Source organism: Hemibagrus wyckioides, linkage group LG18 (assembly GCF_019097595.1).
Source record: "Hemibagrus wyckioides isolate EC202008001 linkage group LG18, SWU_Hwy_1.0, whole genome shotgun sequence".
Taxonomy (NCBI): domain Eukaryota; kingdom Metazoa; phylum Chordata; class Actinopteri; order Siluriformes; family Bagridae; genus Hemibagrus; species Hemibagrus wyckioides.
This window is the reverse complement of record NC_080727.1, coordinates 18167992-18186106: the sequence shown is the minus strand read 5'-3', so window position 1 is coordinate 18186106 and position 18115 is coordinate 18167992. Positions and strand designations below refer to the sequence as shown.

Sequence of the window (18115 nt, the reverse complement as noted above, 5' to 3'; positions counted from 1 at the left end):
GCGCTGCTGCCGACCCGACTGATTGACGTGCTGCAAAGAGCTCTGGCAAAGGAACCAAGTCGCGCTGTGCACATGGAGGATGAATAGAAGGAATATCTGTGGAGGAGATGGATTATCAAAGTTCAAATACACACACACACACATGCATGCCGAGACTCAATGAGTAGGAGGTGGAATTCCAAAGTGCACAGGGCCATGGGGCCGGCAGCGGAAGTGTGCTAAAGCTCTCTGAGGTGACCCCTGACCCCACAGATACCATTCCCATCAACTCCTCCTCCAGCTGTCCGCACTCAGCCACCCAACAGGCCTGCAAACAAACCTCCTCCTCCTCCTTCTCGCTCCCTCGCTCCCTCTCATCCGAATCCCCTGCTATACACGCACCATTTAACCACCTCCCTGTCTTTCAGCACATACCTCAGCACAAGGTAGTGGCTTGTAAAACGTTCTGAAAACTCTACAACTCTAAGTCTTAGAGGTTACTTCGATCTTTTGTACCATCAGTAGTTAAGCAAAAAGGTTTTACTCACTGGCTTGTGTAAAAATACTGCTGCTGTTGTGACAATTCCACAGAAATGAAAGAGTAAAAAGAATAAAGAAGTGAAAAAAATTGTATAATTACTGTAAAAATTGACACAAGTGATCTGAAAATGTTCCCTAGCTCAGATTTCGTTAGTAGATGAAACTATTATGTTAATTAACGAAGTGAGTCCTCCATTATCACTGAACACAGAGAAAGGTAACTTGGTAGGTTCATTAGCTAGCTAGCTATCACACATCATTGTTATCCTGAGTGTTACCTATAGACTATATTAGCTTAATAGATTTATTGCTATTATACAGTACATCTGAGAGATTTCATACTGTAGGTATTATGATCAAAATATCCGGCTAGCTTGACTAGCTCACTTAGCTAGCTAACAGCATTTCTGTGCAGGGTTGTGCAGGTTAGTTGTTGTGCAGTGAAATGCTGATATCTTCACAGGTTTGGGAAATTTCCTTTTACTCGTCTGTCGTCATTGTCTTAGACATTGCTGCAAAACATCTGGACCTTCAGCAGACTTGTAACACAATGTTCAGAAAGTGATTCAGTGACTTTTTCTGAAAAAGTACTGTTAGATAGAAGCATGTACTCAAGTACTCGCCTCCCTTGACCGTCCTTCAAAATGGGAACAAAGTTGACTTTCAAATTGTGCAAAAACCCACACATTTCAGAGTAATTTAGCAGCAAGGCTTTAAGAGAGGGAGGAAATCTGCTATTTTCCTGCTTCCTCTTTCCCTGCTCACATTGCCCACATGAGAGGAGCAGGATCCACAGATCCTCATCGACCTCTCCCCACAGTCAATCCACCCCTCCTTAAAAACATAGTTTGCACGCTTTTAACACACAACCACCACCAGCTTCTAACCACTCACCACAACGCAGATGGGCCTTCTCTCAGAGCTCTGAGAGCGCAAAGTGGGGGAAAAAATAAAACATGTGCCACAGGGAACTTAACTCCCCAATTCCCTTGCAGTTCTCTCATATCTCATTAATCCACAGTGAAGGATTTTTTTCTTTTTTGAGGTTTTAGTTTTTAACTGTTCTGTAACTGTTCTGTGAGACGGCTTTAAGTTCAGAAGTAAATGAATTGATTCGGATTCTCGATAATATGCTAAAAATAAAGGTGATATCAATCAGGGGAAGAAAGAACAAAGAAACAGTACATCAGTTTAGAAGTGTGGTATTTGTTTGAAAATGATTGTCCTACTCAGAAGGTGTCCTCAGGGTCATGCCAACATGGCGGCTCATACAGTCAACATGATTTCACTATGTTAAATGAGTTTATAATGCGGCAGAAAAGCGCTTGGCGTATCGCCCAGAGATCGCAATTTGGAGTACAGACATCGCAAAAGCCATCAGGATCAACAGGGCCGGCCTTCTGCTGTCAATCACATTGCTTCCTGCTTCCAATCAAAGTGACACGAACCAATCATAGGCACCTTTGAGATGAAGAGGGCAGAAAGAAACAGATGGTGTGTTACACTCATTTAAGTTTATATCAAATTCCAATTTTTATTTGTCATATACACCGGCCAGGCATTACATTATGACCACCTGCTTAATACAGTGTTGGTCCCCCTTTTGCTGCCCTGATCCACTATGCACTCTGTATTGCGACACCTTTCTATCAGAACCAGCATTAACTTCTTCAGCAATTTGAACAACAGTAACTCGTCTGTTGGATCGGATCACACAGACCAGCCTTCACTCCCCACGTGCATCAATGAGCCTTGGCCGCCCATGACCCTGTCGCCGGTTCACCACTGTTCTTTCCTTGGACCACTTTTGATAGATATTGACCACTGCAGACCGGGAACACCCCACATGAGCTGCAGTTTTGGAGATGCTCTGATCCAGTCATCTAGCCATCACTTACGCTTGCCCATTTAGCCTGCTTCTAACACATCAACTTTGAGGACAAAATGTTCACTTGCTGCCTAATATATCCCACCAACTAACAGGTGCCATGATGAGGAGATCATCAGTCTTATTCACTTCACCTGGCAGTGCTCATAATGTTATGGCTGATCGATGTATATAACCATAGACAGAACGACCATATGAAATGCTTTCATCTGTCTGTGACATAAGAAGTAGAATAAAATAGGATAAAAAAGATTTTTAAAAAAGTTTACAATAGAAAAAAAATAAATAAATAAAATAAAATACAATATAAATAGCTGCAATGGTATACAAATAAAAATAGAATCAAATAAATGAAAAAAAAATAAGGAGTGACATTACAAATATTAAAAATCTATTACAAATAAAGAGTCCATAAAATAAAAAGAAATAGAATAAAAATTGTTAGAATTAAAATAGATATAGAATTATCTCAATATATGGAATATATGTTATAGAATATATAGAAAATATCTAGAAAAAAATTATATAATATATATATACATATAGATTGGTGGTAAAACTTTATTAACTATGCCTATTGAGAATAAATATAAATATAAAACATGTACTATTCACTTTAAAATAATCAACATAGCCTCATAGGTTAAATCTATAAAACAGTTGGCTGTATTGAGAAGAACGTAACACATACATCACACACTCACCATCTGTAGTGTCACTGGCTAAGTGATATTAGCAAAACACTGTCATAGAGGTGTCCAGGTTTGTTCCCTACTTCTTCTTCTTCTTCTTCTTCTTCTTCTTCTTCTTTCAGCGAATCATCTCTCTCCACCTATCCCTATCTTCTGCATCCTCAACACTTGCACCCACCAGCCTCAATTCCTCATTTATTCCATCCATATACCTCCTCTTTGGCCTTCCTTATTGGCTCCTGCCTGGCAGCTCCATGTCCAACATTCTCCTACCAATATACTCACTCTCCCTCCTCTGAACATGTCCAAACCATCTTAATCTGGCCTCCCTAACTTTGTCCCCCAAACGTCCAACATCAGCTGTCCCTCTGATGTACTTGTTCCTAATCCTGTCCAACGGTCTCACTCCCAAAGAGAACCTCGAGAATCTTCAGTTCTGCTACCTCCAGCTCTAATTCCTGTCTCTTCCTCAGTGACACTGTCCCAGGGTTGTTCCCTACATGGAGAGAAAAATGTGTTAAATTGATTTCATTTGAAAGCATACATGAATTGAGGAACATTAAGACTATAAGCATGATTTGATTCAAACCAACCTCACTGCCGCTTCACAACAGACACATTATATTGTGTGTACTAATCACTGAAATGCTGGAATACTGTAATTATAGTTCTGACCAACAGCTTGGAGAGATCTCACACTTCACCTGGTTTATATTAATACTCATTGAACTGATTACGCTCACTCTGACCATTCAGTCTGGTCATTAAGAAACGTGTTTAAATTCAATTTAGTGTAAGTGATGAAATCACATTTGGTTTAGGAAACCTATTAATATGCAATATTTTGTCTTGACCGACTTTTTGTTTCAGTGACCATTGTAGCTGGAACTCAGAGTCAGAGTTATTCTCATGAAACACGATACAATACATAACCATTTGTGTTCACTCTGAGGTGTTTCCTAAATCCATGTTAACAGGGTCTAGGGGTCAGCTCCCCTTTCTGCCTCTCCACTCTGCTCTCTGGCGCCTGCATCTCCATCACACCTCCTCCTGGCAATGGTTTCATCTCTCTCTTTCTCTTTCTCTCTCTCCCTCTCTCTCTCTCTCTCTCTCTCTCTCTCACTCTCTAGCAGGAGGTGACACACTGGACAGCCAGCAGTCTTTACCCCTGAGCCTCTTCTATACAGCAATTACAGACTGTCAGCGTGGTGAAGTGGTGACTATCTTAAATCCTGTTGTGCTTTTAATGACGTGACGTGATGGGCAACGGCTAGAATGACCTTGCTCAGTAATCTCTGTGAACGTGCTCTGGATTGTTTCTAGTTTCATTTAGTTCGTTATAATGAAGTAACCTGAATAACCTGAATTCAATACTGTATAATCAAATATAGAATTATATAAAAACAGTTTTGAACAATATTTAATAATTAACATTGCTCTGATATGAATGAAGGAATCATCTGGGATCGGTATGACCAACTTTCATGTTAAAGCTGTTTGTTTAGGTTTTCTGGACAGAGGATTCTTAGACTTTGTCGTTTCAGTGTTTTTGCTTCATCTTATTGACTTGAAGAGGCAGAAAAAGTGAGATTAGATAAGTAAACACAGCTGTTTGCAGCTGTTAGAACATAAGAAAGAACATTATCTAGCTATGTTTACAGACATTCCATGAGCTTAAATATAACTAAAAATGGACAAAATGTACTTCCTTATTCATTATTTCTTGTCTTACTATCCTTATGTGGACCTTTCACTGATAAAAGTATTAATTCAATGAATTAATACCTAAATTTAACACTAAACTTAGCATCTTTGACTTTTTTTTTTCCAAATGCAATAATACAGATGACTTCAAATGAAGCCTACATTTTGCATTTAAAACAAAACTGGCTGCCTATTAGGCTAACCATTACACAAAAGGGTTTAATGTTCCTCCAAAGGCACCGGGCAATTTGTAAACTGCAGCTTTTACAGTCAGATTAGCATGACGAAGACAAACTCAAGCTTTCCTACTCCAATGCACTGTGATTGACGTGTGTAAGACTGTGAGTGACAGCCGTTATTGTAGCCGTCACAGTCACCGGGGCTTTGAGTCTGACTCCTGTGGTGTCCTCTACACCGCCTGTCCTTGCACAACAAGGACCACATAGGGGAGTTCACCGGCCACAGGGGGGCAAAGAGGTCGAGATGGTTGAAGATCAACTGACCCATCTGCTCCTTGCTTTTATTGGCCGGGTTAAAGGTTAAGTAAGCAATTTCTGTAGAGTTTAGATTTGCTAGTAGCTAAAGGGAGTCCACTTTTTCTTCAGATTGCTGCAGCATTTTTATCCTGTAAGCTCATTAATTACACGGGACTAAAGTCAAGTCAGGCACTGGAGCACAGAAACTGTGCAGGTTACTACATGGTTAGTATAGTTGCTACAAGTTTATGACAGGTTAGTTCAGGTTAATCACAAGTTACTACAACTTTAAGATCAGTTACTACAGATTTTCAACAAGTTACTACAAAAACTTTACAAGTTACTATGAGTTTTTTTCACCACACATTTACTACATGTTACTACAACTCTACAAGTTAGTACAAGTTGTTACAACTTTAAACCTTACTACACATTTACTACCAGTTACTGTGAGTTTATTACAGGTCACTACACGTTTACTACATGTAACTACAATTCTACAATAAGTAGTTCTAGCTGTACGACAACTTAGTACAAGTTACAACAACTTTAAATCTTACTACAAATGTACTACCAGTTAATATTAGTTTATTACGAGTCACTTCAAATTTAGTACACGTTACTACAACTTTATGACAAGTTACTACACATTTACTACCAGTTACTGTGAGTCACTACATGTTTGCTACGACATATTATTATAACTCTATGGCAAGTTGCTTCAGCTGGTACAAGTTAAAGCTACAACTTTAAATGTTGCTGCACATTTACTACCAGTTTCATTGTGTTAATTACAAGTTACTACAACATTTACTACAAGGTACTCCATCTGTACAAGTTACTCCAGCTATACAACATGTTAGTTCAAGTTACTATACACTATACAACTTACAACCAGTTACTCTGAGTTTATTACAAGCCACTATAAGTTACTACTAACTTTATGTCAAGTCAGTACAAACCACTGCACTTTTATTACGTTTCTACATCTTTACGACAGGTTACTACACATTTGCTACCTGTTACTGTGAGTTTATTACAAGTCACTACACATTTACAACAACTGTACAAGTTACTATACAACATCCATCCATCTATCCATTTTCTATAATTAGAGTCACAGGGATTTGCTGGAGCCTATCCCAGCACACAATGGGCGAAAGGCAATGGGCGACCCTGGACAGGTCACCTGTCCATCACAGGGCCACACATATAGACACTCACACATGGACAATTTAGAATTACCAATCAAACTAATGTACATGTTTTTGGATTGTGGAAGGAAACTGGAGTACCTAGAGTAAACCCACACAGGCATGGGGAGAACATGCAAACTCCATACAGAAAGGCCCCTGCCTGTTCGAACCCGGGATTCAAACCCAGGACCTTCTTGCTACAACAGTGCTAACCACTAAGCCACCGTGCTGCCCAGCTATACAACCAGTTAGTACAAATTACTACACATTTATTACACGTTTCTACAACTTTACAAATAACTATGAGTTTATTATAAAGTATTTCCAAAAGATACTACAGCTGGCTGAGCTACCAGTCGCTGACGTTGGATGACAAAAAACATTTCAAGTTGGCCGACGACACTCCAGTGGATGAGACATTTTCCGCTAAAGCTAGCGGGGTCACATTACATGCGTTTGACATCATCATTTATCATCGATTGGGAAACGATGTCTACTCCCGCTTAATAAAAAAGTTCCATTTGAGACAATACAACCCTTTGAATGTTCCTACACTAGACGCTAGGCTACATAGCGGACAGTGTAAGTGTGTAGTATGTCATTTTGGACGTAGTGAATGAATACAAGTCTTGTAGGTTACATCCGGTGTATTAAATAAGGACCTACACTTCAGACTCCACACTTTTTCTGTGATAGCATTCATTTGTAAATGACGCTGACTGCGAGAAAGAAGGTGATATTTTAACTATCACTTAAAAAAGAGAGCAAATCACCTTGCTGTCCTCTTGAATTATTTACCCAGCAGATATCTGTCATGTTTCAGTAAAACAAAAAAAAAAAAAAAAGAACTTTGCCTCGAATTCATTTCAGTTGTAATTCCAACATTTGGTCATGTTGATGCATCAAGCAGATTTTTGAATGAACGTCCTCCCAGAACCACAATCTGGGAGTCTTGAGAATTGTAAAAACAGATAACACCACATAGAGAGAGATGTAAAAGCTTCTTGTTGCGTCTTTATGTGCATTATTTATACGCGAGAGAGAGAGAAAGTGAGAGAGAGAGAGAGAGGATTTGACTTAATGATACGATGCACACAGAGGATGCAGTGGGTTTTTTGGTGGAAGAAAGATCCAGCTTTTCTTTAAGGTGAGCCGAAACGGTCTCTTTAGAGCATACGTGTATACACACACACACACACACACACATCTGTATTCACTCTTCTTAGAAGCCATTAGCAGGAACTGGCCTTGATTACTTATTTATGAGACAAACAGGCTGAAGTGTGGGGAGTGAAGTAACGAGACGTGCACCCCAGATACACACACACACACACACACACACATTTATCATACTATCCATGTGAGGACCTTCCATTAACATTATATTAATGCAGTTACTTAGTGCACTATGTTTACATCTAAACTATAATCTCATAACTAAAAGAAAACATTTAGACTCTTTTAGTTTAGTTTTGTTTTTGTTTTTTTGTCATTTGTTTTTTTTGTTCCATTTAAAAGAATTAACACCAAATGTCTCCACAAGGTCAAAAGATATTTAGTCCCGACCAAGCCATAAAAACACATCTCCCATTAAAGGTTCGTCGTAAGTAATGATGGAACATTTTTAATCCTGCGGTCGACAGGGCTGCTGTGGACGAGAACGAATTTCATGTACTCGGTAAAATCGCCGTTAGGATGATTAGTGCGACATATCCATGCATTTTGAGTGGATAAAGACAGTATTAGATCATTCTACTGGAAGAAATTTGCTGTGTTTAACAAGTCGACAAATCTCACAGTATTAATAAAGCTGGCGTAAAAACCACAACTGAAAATGATTCAAATATAAAGTTAATAATAATAATAATGATATAAGATCAGATAACTCTGGTACTTCAGACTCCTTTCTAAGTGAAAATATTTTTAATATGAATAAATCAACAAATATATGAACAAATCAAATGATAATATTATGAGAAAACCAATTTCTACAAAGCTTCAAGCAAGACTTTAAGCTTTCAAATAATTTTGCTTATTTTGGGCATTTATTTCTAAAAAAATTATTTATTAAAAATTATTTATAATTATTATTTTATTATATTTTTACTTGCCGAGATGTTAGTAGCTGGTAGGCAATAAAATATAATCTAAACTAAATAAACTAAAGGAGATGTTCCTTAGCTGTGTGGAGCAGTTATTTCTGGAGACATAGTGTAAAATATTATTTGATATTGAAGAAGGCTTTGTTTTTCAGGTATATAGTGTACTGTAGCAGCTGTTCAGTGTTTAAGTTTCATTAGAATTTATTTAGTTTTATTAGAATTTGTTCCCAAAACTCCACCCATTTATAGTTATAGATCTCTGGCCGACACTTTCAACTTAAATGACTTACAGCTGAGAGAAAACCATATTCAAACACTGAGATGAGCATTTTAAAGGTTAAGAGCAACTGATGACACTGATCGGATTCAATCAAACTTTCGGTGGATTTGTTGAGCCGAGCTCGAAATGTGAAATCCAGTGGGGTTTTTTTGTTTCTTTCTTTACCATCTTTTTCAATGTCGATACATAAACACCAGGGAAAAGAGAAAAAAAAACCCTCACACACAAATGCATTTGAAAACTTTTATTTATTATCCTCTGCCTCGAGGCCACGCCCTCCACGCCACTCCAAAAAAAAAAACAAAAACAAAAAAATGCTGAAATCATTACAAGGGTCATTTCTTTTCATCATTCACCATAAATAAATATCTTTCCTCAACAATCATTTAAATAAATATCTGTGACTTGTCGATAATATGTCGGCAACAGAAGAAAAATGTGTAAAATGTATATAGATATATTTATATATAGATTCAAATATCAATATATTCATTTATATAGATTTCTCTTTCTCTCTCTCTCTCTCTCTCCTTTAATTCTTTTGCAACTTACAAGATGCCAATGGTACCAAAGCAATGCTTACAAATACAATATGGGGAACTTTTAGTGGTTAAATTAAAGACTGTGGTCAGCACCAGTTCCTGTAAAATGCTTGTACCTATACACTGCACCCATCCCTAGAATATCACCCCTCCTTGGAGAGATTGTCTTTTAGGATTTAACCATGGAGGAGAGGTTGAATCATGGCTTCACGGTGTGAAAAGACCTTTGGGTTTTTGACTAGCAGCAGTAAGTCACCTGACCTGCTTACTATTAGACATCAAAAACGAGGCGGTTGACTGAAAATCTTAACAGAATTTAATATTTTGTGTTTTTCATTAATCCAGTAGCCTTGAACCCGGACACTAACATTTAGACTTTGGAGTCTTTGCACCTTTAAAATAAGGAAACAGTCCTGAAAGAGACCCTCTTCCATTACACTGTTATTGATGTCTACATTTATAAATACAACAGAACGATTCCTAAATTTAATCATGCTGATTTTTCCTAAGCAGTAATTCCATTCTGATAGTCAATTGCATGGAAGTCAACGAAGAAGCAAATGCGCTCGTTTCCGATTTTGCGATAGTGAAAAAAATAGGGCCCAATTACACAGTAATCGTTAACGGACAGATCAGTACAGGGTGATCGTATAGCGTGACTGTAACGTAAAACTAAAATGTTTGCGTGAAACCACAAAAGACCTCTCCTCCATAACACGTAGCCCGCTCAAAGGTTAATTTTGAAGTGTTAGACAGGCTTTCGATTTAAAGTTTCCGATGGTAATAGAAAATAACGGTAACAATAATACCCAGACTAAACCAAATAGAATAAAAATAGAAATACGATAACAATCCTACATAGATAGAAAAATAGAGCAAAGGAACTCTAACAACAAGGAGCCGTGTGCATATACGGGGGGAAAAAACACACACACATACACTCTCGAAACAGATTTCTTGATTTCATTTCTCATCCCAATTTTGGATATCAGTGCATCTGTTTCACCTTGTTCCCAAGTATGGTGCTCTGGTAAGGCAATCGACTTGGAGCCTCATCTCAAAGGAGTCCCCTCTTCCTGTGTGAGGACGCCTAAAGGCTCTCCGACGCTCTCACTTCCTGTCGATCAGGAATCAGGACGCGATTAATGGCTAACGAGCCAATCCAAAATGAAGTCCAAAGTGCTTAGAAATGTATGGCCATAGTGTGAATAGCATATTCCCGGCTAGCTTTCTTTGCTGTTCACGAATGAGTTCGATCATAAACGACGCAGTACTCCGAAGTTCCTTCTTTTTTACTATGGCCTCATGTGGTCCGGCACATTTTCTGACGATTTATTTTTTGCTTGAAAGTTCTTTAATGAATGTAACGGAGTAACTTGATGTTATCTTGAAAGCAGCAGGAGAAAAAATTAGACAAGTGTCCATGGTGGTGGAGGTTGTTGTTTATTTTTTTGGGAATGTATGATGAGTGAATTGCATTTGGTCCCATAGCACAGCTGGAGAGAGCACAGGACAAGAATTCCCACTACAGGAATGAGAGAGAGCAGCAGACGAGAGGGTGGGGTGGTGGTGGTGGTGGTGGTGATAGAAGAGGGGGGTGGAATGGTGAGGACGCTAGAGCGCTTGGGAGAGGCTGGCGTCAGGCTGCCCTGCGCTGGAAACCTGACCAGACACTTTGTCTTTTAGAGCAGCTTCTCTAAAAATAAAAAAAAAAAAGAATGCTTCTGCTGAGAGCAGACAGAGGCCTGAGACTGCGCACGCATGCACATACACCTTACACACACATCTGCATGCACACGCACAAACATGAACACACAAACACACACATACACGTTTTCTCGCTCTTTCAGGTGCATCCATCCATCCGTTCATATCCACACATGCCCAATGTCTTTTCAGGTAACCACCTCTCATCTCAAAAGCCATTCCTGAATGAGCTTCATCTGGTCCCTTTTTTTTTTGGTGTCCAAAATAGTTTGTACTGAACATTTGTTTTGGCTCTGGCTCTCCGTCCCCCTCGGATCAAACGTCAGCCGTTTAGCGTACAGACTGTCCACGCAGTATGGCTGAAGATGGCACTGTGCCTGGAAGATGCACTTTACCCAACGCAGCACCAGATTTTTTTTTTGTTCTGATAGCTTACTCCCTGTAAAAGGTTACATATGGACAGCATTACCTGTCTTAGCCAGGAAAGTCAAATAAATAAATAAATAAATAGACAACATTTTATTCTTTTGAATCAACAAGCTTCCATTCTTGCATGTTATGTAGCTAGGCCTGGTTGGTTGGGTGCAGGTCAGTAAGTTCAGTGTTTCATGGTATCCTTGGGAATGCGAAAGGGGGAATGCAGTGACGGGATGACAGATGGAGTGCCGTCTCAGTGTCATACCGGTTTGTCCAGAGTCTTCCGGAAAGGTGCAGGGTTAGTAGCCGAGATCTTGCGGCAGACGGTGTTGGTGTTGCTGCAGCGGCAGCCGGGTCGTGTGGCATGGTCATAGCCACGCTGGCACATAGTGAGGCAAAGCTTGGCAGGAGGATAGCAGCACAAGCAGGGCAGGCAGAGAGACAGAACTGCCATGGCGCTCCAGCGGGAGCAGGCATGAGCCGGAGCGCAGGAGCAAGGTCGGTCAGCACAGTTGTCCTCGTCATCCCCTGAACAGTGGTAGAAGAGGCCCTTGACACAGCACAGGCAGGTGCCGTACTCGACTACATTCTCGGCTGAGCATAGACATCGCTGGCTGCAGGCCCAGCAAGAAGGCAAGCTTCGAGGGGCACAACACTCCTGGCACTTGCAGCGGCTACAGCGTTCACAGATGAACTGATGTAAGCCTAAATCCTCTCCATCAGCCAAGCCTTTACTTAACAAGTCTGGTTTCAGGTCACCCTTGGGTTGAGAACGCACCACCGAGGCCAATCCAGAATGGGAACTTGTGAAACCTGAAAGAAGTCTCTGGTCCGAAGCGGCACTGCCACGGGACATGGAGCTGATTGTACTAGAGCGACTCAGGTGAGCCAGGTGGGCATGTTGGTGCTGACTCTGACTGCGAGGCATCTGAGGATGTCTTTCATCATGGGTATAGAAGACACCCACCTGCGATGTGGGGTCAAGTGTCACAGGACGCTCCACATAGTCATTATTGGCTCTTATGGCGCGGATCTGATCTATGGACAGCACAGAGACCTGCTGGAGGTCCAAGCCATCACGATCCATTCTGAGAGGAGGTGCTGAATCCATAATGCCACCGGTGCCACTAGGGAAGAGACTTGAATACAAGGCTGGCACCAATCACGGCACATCAGATAAACCTGGAAGACATGGTAACACGACAGTGTTAATACATATAAATGAAACTTTCAAATTCTATGCACTACATATTGGTACTGGAGAGAACAGCAGAAACTCATGCACACATAGCCCCACTTACATAGTCTACTACTGAGATTAGGTCTATTATTAGTCACAGAGGATGGAGATAAAGCTATTGGCATCACACTGTAATTTAGCATCTGGTGAACACAGCTGTTGACACAAGGGAAGAGAATTTGAGCAGAGAAATTGACAGCAAAAAAAAATGGTGGGAAACAGGGGAACCCTGAAGACTCAGTGTCAATGTCCTGAGGCATCCTTTTCCCCAGCTGCTCAGAGGAATCCACTAGCCCCTCCCTGAAACTTTTCTTTTGTTAAGCCTTATCCTCCATAAACAGGAACAACATGGTTAGTGGAATGTACATGGAAAACATCAGCATCCTGGAATTGAGAAACAGACTGTTTGCATTATTCGATGTCATACCCCAACAGGAACTTGGATTGCATTCGAGTTTTGTGCATTCAAACCTCTAAATAAACTAAATGCACAAATTTAACAAACCTCCCGGGCTGTCTGTGTTCGGCTACATATTCTTCGGATTGCACAACAGAGCCGTGAGCACGCATAAAGGAGGTCAGTGTTCACAAAGACGGTTTGAGGATGAATGGAGAAGCATTTACTCGATGAAGAGATTACACAGAAGAGGAGAGCCGTGTCTAACGTAACCAGGAACGGAAATCCATACACAGGGGCATCAATTAGAGGAAGCAATGTCTGTTCCCAGTCTGCCAAGGATCCGGGGCACAGTCAGCTGAATTCCTGGCAAAATAGGTGGATGCTCTCACAAAAAAAGAAAGAAAAAAAAGGTAAGATAGCATCCATCCTCTGCCCCCCCACCACTCTTCTATAAAGACAAGATAAGGAGGCCCAGGTCGGAAGTACAAAATGCATTTTCAAATTACACAGAGGAGGAAAAAGAAGTCCTGGAGAGTAATTACATCAAATCCAGCAGAGAGCTGCAGTCAGGGCCTATCAGTCCATCTAATTGTTTAGAGGGGCCTGCTGTTCATTTCCATGAGCTCATTATTTGGGGCCTGATTTCACAAACAACACCGGACTTCCAGCCAAGCACACATCTGTGGACAAGCTAGAGAGGAAGTTTTGGGTTTGCTCATCTGTGTCATGTCAGGAACTTTTAAATTGCATATTTGTGAGAGCATTTGCACATGTCCTTTCCATGTGGTTTTCCTCAACTGTGTCAGCACTTGGGAGCATTTATCACTTCAGGCTACACTTAAGTTTACTCCAAACTTTCCACTGACTTTTCTTCAAAACTGAGCTTCACTCTAAAGCCGAAACTCCAGCACAAAATGTCAAATGTGAGAAATAGTCAAAATACTGAATGTGAGATTCAACATTATAGATACAGCCAAGAGTGCTGTTTTTTTTTTAGATTAGTTCACTTTTGGTGCACAAAAATCATCATATCCATCCATGAATTCCACAAGCACTACTTTCATCGCTGCATTTTTACTCTATTCTACCTTCTTAGAAAAGGTTTCTTGGGGGGATTCACAGTACTATCTTTCTAAACTTAACCTTTTGAGAAAAGGAAACCTTTTGTTAAAGACTTATATTTGGAACCTTCAGGGGATTCCCCATAAGGGACCAATCATAATAAGCAATAGCTAGATTTCATTTTCTGTCAGCTTCCCTGTTAGACCTGTAAAATGAATCCTGAAGGAGACAGCATACTCCGGAAGCAGTGGGACTCAAACTTTCCCCACCAATCCAAGCTCCAGACCATGTCTGAGTTTCCAGGGTGCCAACAGATCGATACACCACACTCCAGCAGCACAGGAGGCAAGGTGCTGACATCAGGAAGCCCAATGAACCCCCTCCCCAACCCCTGCAAAGAGCACTCTACCATTCTCTGCCATGTCCCAGAGCACTTGTCAGCTCCAGATTGCCCAGACCGCATGGTAGGGTGAGGCCAAATGGAGATGCTTTGCTAATGTCTGAACATGGACTATAGCAGAGCTGAAAATGTGACACAATCCGCAGTAAGTCAACTACTGCTGACTTTGGACATCATTGCTACAAAAAGGTTGGTTTACTGGTGGACAATGAAGCAACCTCTTGCTTCTTAAGAGTGTGCACTGAACTATTGATCGCTGAGCTCAGATTACATCTTCTCAATCTCTGACCACGACCTCTAAAAGAACTTCTATTCAATGAGGTGGGACATCACAGGAAATAGGCTTTGGGTGTACTAGGGCACATGCTGGTTTGGTTGGTTCTCGATATAACAGAAGTCATGGATAGGGTCTATAGGACAAGATCCATAGGCTGTGGGAGATGATCTCGAATTATTTCTTGGCAACCATAAAAGCTTAGCTTTTTAAAAGGTTAGCTATTTTCCAGGTAAGGTTTGGAATCTGTGTATGCAATCCAGCACTCAGATAGAGCATAACTTTCTGTTCGGTTAAAGATTTTGTCATGTCCGAAGGAGTCGACGATTAATCAGTTTGTGGACGAAAGGAAAGCTATGCACCCAGCAAGTCGACAGGTCAAACGGATCGCATTAGCATCACCCTGGTTAGATGATGGTATTTCTTACTGCGCTGACTTAATACACCCCCCCCACACACCCAACCTTCCCTGGCATTTCTACTTCATACTAACATTTGATTATAAAATCCTGGTCCATTACTGTACTTTTATCTAAGTGCTTCTTCGCATCACAAATATGTACTGGGTGTGACTCCCAGCTAGCCTGGAAACCATTTTTCTGTATTTGTAAAAAGCAAGTCCTTAGCACAACACCTGTCTCAGGTCAAGACAACCACCTCTGAGAGTGCATGGGAGCAAACAGGAAAGACAGCTGTGTGTGGAGAGATGGAGAGAAAGAGAAAGAGAAACAGAGAGACGGCAGAGTGGGCCATGTTTACTCAGTGCTGCCTGCCATGAGGGGTAACCTGAAGACAGGCCCCTGCGCTCTGGGAGTATCAGTGCTGAGTGAGCTGTGCCTTGCGGCTCTGCCCCAGGGCTCCTTGCGCCCGGTACCTTGCACACATCCGTGGCCAGGGTAACCTGATCCTGGGCAGGAAGAGGATGAAGAGCGCATATTATTCATAACAATCACCACACACCACTGACTGGGAGTAACTCAAAACCCCAAAGCAGGGAGGAGACGGGAGGCAAACGAGCAAAGGGAAAACAGCCGTCCTGCAGAGGGTCACTGGACAATGTAAATGTAGCTGTAAGCATGCGAGCCAATTCGTTAGGGACTTGCAGTGACCCCTGGGTTTTCTGAGAGAAGTGATAACCATCAGACGTTTATTCAAAATGTCAAAATTCTTATAGTTTAGCCGGCTCTTTCTGGGGCTGTGCTGCAAAAAAATTGGCTGGTGCTGAATCAGAGCTGATTGGCCAAAATTGTCCATGAGCTGTCAGTCAGCCACTTCTGGACTCTCTGGGGACACAGCAGGATTGCATGACAATAAACTGTATGAGATTCCGGATGTGCTGAATCCGACCCCCAGGAAGGACTGAAATAGACACCAGCAAGTGAGAGAGAGAGAGAGAGAGAGAGAGAGAGAGCGGGAAAGGGTGGGAGAGAGGGAAAATGAGAAACACTATAGACATACGTGGTATGTCAGAGGGTTGAACAAATTATCCCAAATATTAAATACCAGGAAAAAGCGTATCTTCACATGTGCAAATAATAATATAGTACAAGGTATAAATTCTACTAGAGTGAGAAAAAATGTCTTCTGTTGTATTAGAATACTTAAATTATTATAATAAGAGTAACTATGTATAACTATGTATGCTAAAGACAACAGCAGTCGATTGAATGTTTTGAGAATAGTTTTAAATCAATTCTAATAGTTTTGAATCAATTCAAGTGTCAATTTTTAGCATGATCTAGATATACTTTCACTCACTACACTTCTGCTGTAAAAACACAATTTTGGAAACACATTGCATGTACAGAAACATCGCTAAACATTTGAAAGCTTTTTCAGTCTGCTCATATCCACTCTTTCAATCTCTGCCAGCCCAAACTGGCTGTATTGACAGCTCCGACCTTGAGGACAATCAATGCCATCGCTGCATGCCCAGAGTCCAATGCATGCACGGGGCTGTGTCCGAGCCGCCGTGTTCACTAAGGACGCCAAACTGGACGAGTTACTTACACAACTCGGAGATGGACGTAAACATACAGCCTACAGGGTCTTATGAAGCGGGACACTCATTTAAAAAAAGGCAAACGAACACACAGACAGGGCACTCACCTCTGAATGGAGGGAGATCCATTGTACAAGACCAAAAAAAGTACTTTAAAGTTCTTTTTTTGCTCTTTACTCTATCAGCTTTAGATGTCTTTTTTTCATAAGAGTCCCATACACATGCAGACAGGCAGACGAACAGGCAGGCAGGCAAGCAATCCTCCTCCTCTTCGGTCCTCAGTACTTAATCATTCCCCAAGGAGCGCACCGAGAGTCTCGGACAGAAGGAAAACAAGCACGAAGAACACTCCAAAAAAAAGTAAAGATTTTTCCAAGAAAAGAGGGCAACATGTCACGCTAAAAAATCCCAATTATTAAAGAGGTCCTGGGGCAAAGTGATCAAGGAAAGCAGGGAATGCAACACGTCCACGTGAAGCTGGAGAGCAGTGGATCTGCAGTTCATCTATTCTCAGTATGAAAGTGTGAGCGCTGGATCGTCTCACTTGCACTCTCTCTCTCTCTCTCTCTCTCTCTCTCTCGCTCTGTCTAGGCTTCCTGCTCTTGCACTTATCCATTCACTCTGTGTGCCTCTGTATGTCAGTGAGTGAGGGTGACACAAACAACTAGGGAGGGAGAGAGAGAGAAAGGGTGGGAAACAGAGCAGGGCGGAGGGGGAGGGGTTGGCGGATATGAATAGTAGATAAAGGCAGGGCTGGCGTGGGGTAGGAGGGGTAGAAGAGCTGGTGGTGGTGCGTGGTGGTGGTGGTGGGGGGTTACTTGCTGGAGATAGTTAATGGCTAAGTGGCATCATCAGGCTGAAACTGAATCTCTCATTTTGCTCCCCCCATCCTCAGGCACTGTTCCACATGATTCCCTGAGCTTAGCCTGGAGTAGATGGAGAGAGAGAGAGAGAGAGAGAGAGAGAGAGATGGGTTAAAGGAGAGACAAGATAAAGGCAGAAAAGAAAAGGGTTCATATGCATGACTCAACAGAAAGCCAGCACACAAAGAACGAAAAAGCAAGATGACTACACTGAAATTTTAAAAATACAAACGGTGACTAAACCTGTCAGAAAGTAGACGCAACAAACTGCCTAGATATAAACTATTCATCAAAACATATCGCTCAGAAGGATGGGGGTGGTTTTTGACACACTTTAATCATTAAGCTTGG

At 41.3% G+C, this 18115-nt stretch overlaps 1 protein-coding gene across 1 annotated transcript; it reads right to left on the bottom strand.

Moving 5' to 3' along the window:
* Positions 1-9086: 9086 nt before the first annotated feature.
* LOC131369205 (protein sprouty homolog 2) lies at positions 9087-17554 on the bottom strand. Its single transcript, XM_058415689.1, has 2 exons — positions 17009-17554; positions 9087-12705 (listed from the first exon to the last, which is right to left on the bottom strand). The coding sequence occupies exon 2, from the start codon at positions 12632-12634 to the stop codon at positions 11783-11785; it is 852 nt and encodes a 283-aa protein (XP_058271672.1). The 5' UTR covers positions 12635-12705; positions 17009-17554; the 3' UTR covers positions 9087-11782.
* Between the last annotated feature and the right edge of the window lie 561 nt (positions 17555-18115).

Coding starts and splice junctions, on each gene's coding strand:
- LOC131369205 (XM_058415689.1), bottom strand. CDS start 12,634: ATGGATTCAGCACCTCCTCTCAGAATGGATCGTGATGGCTTGGACCTC.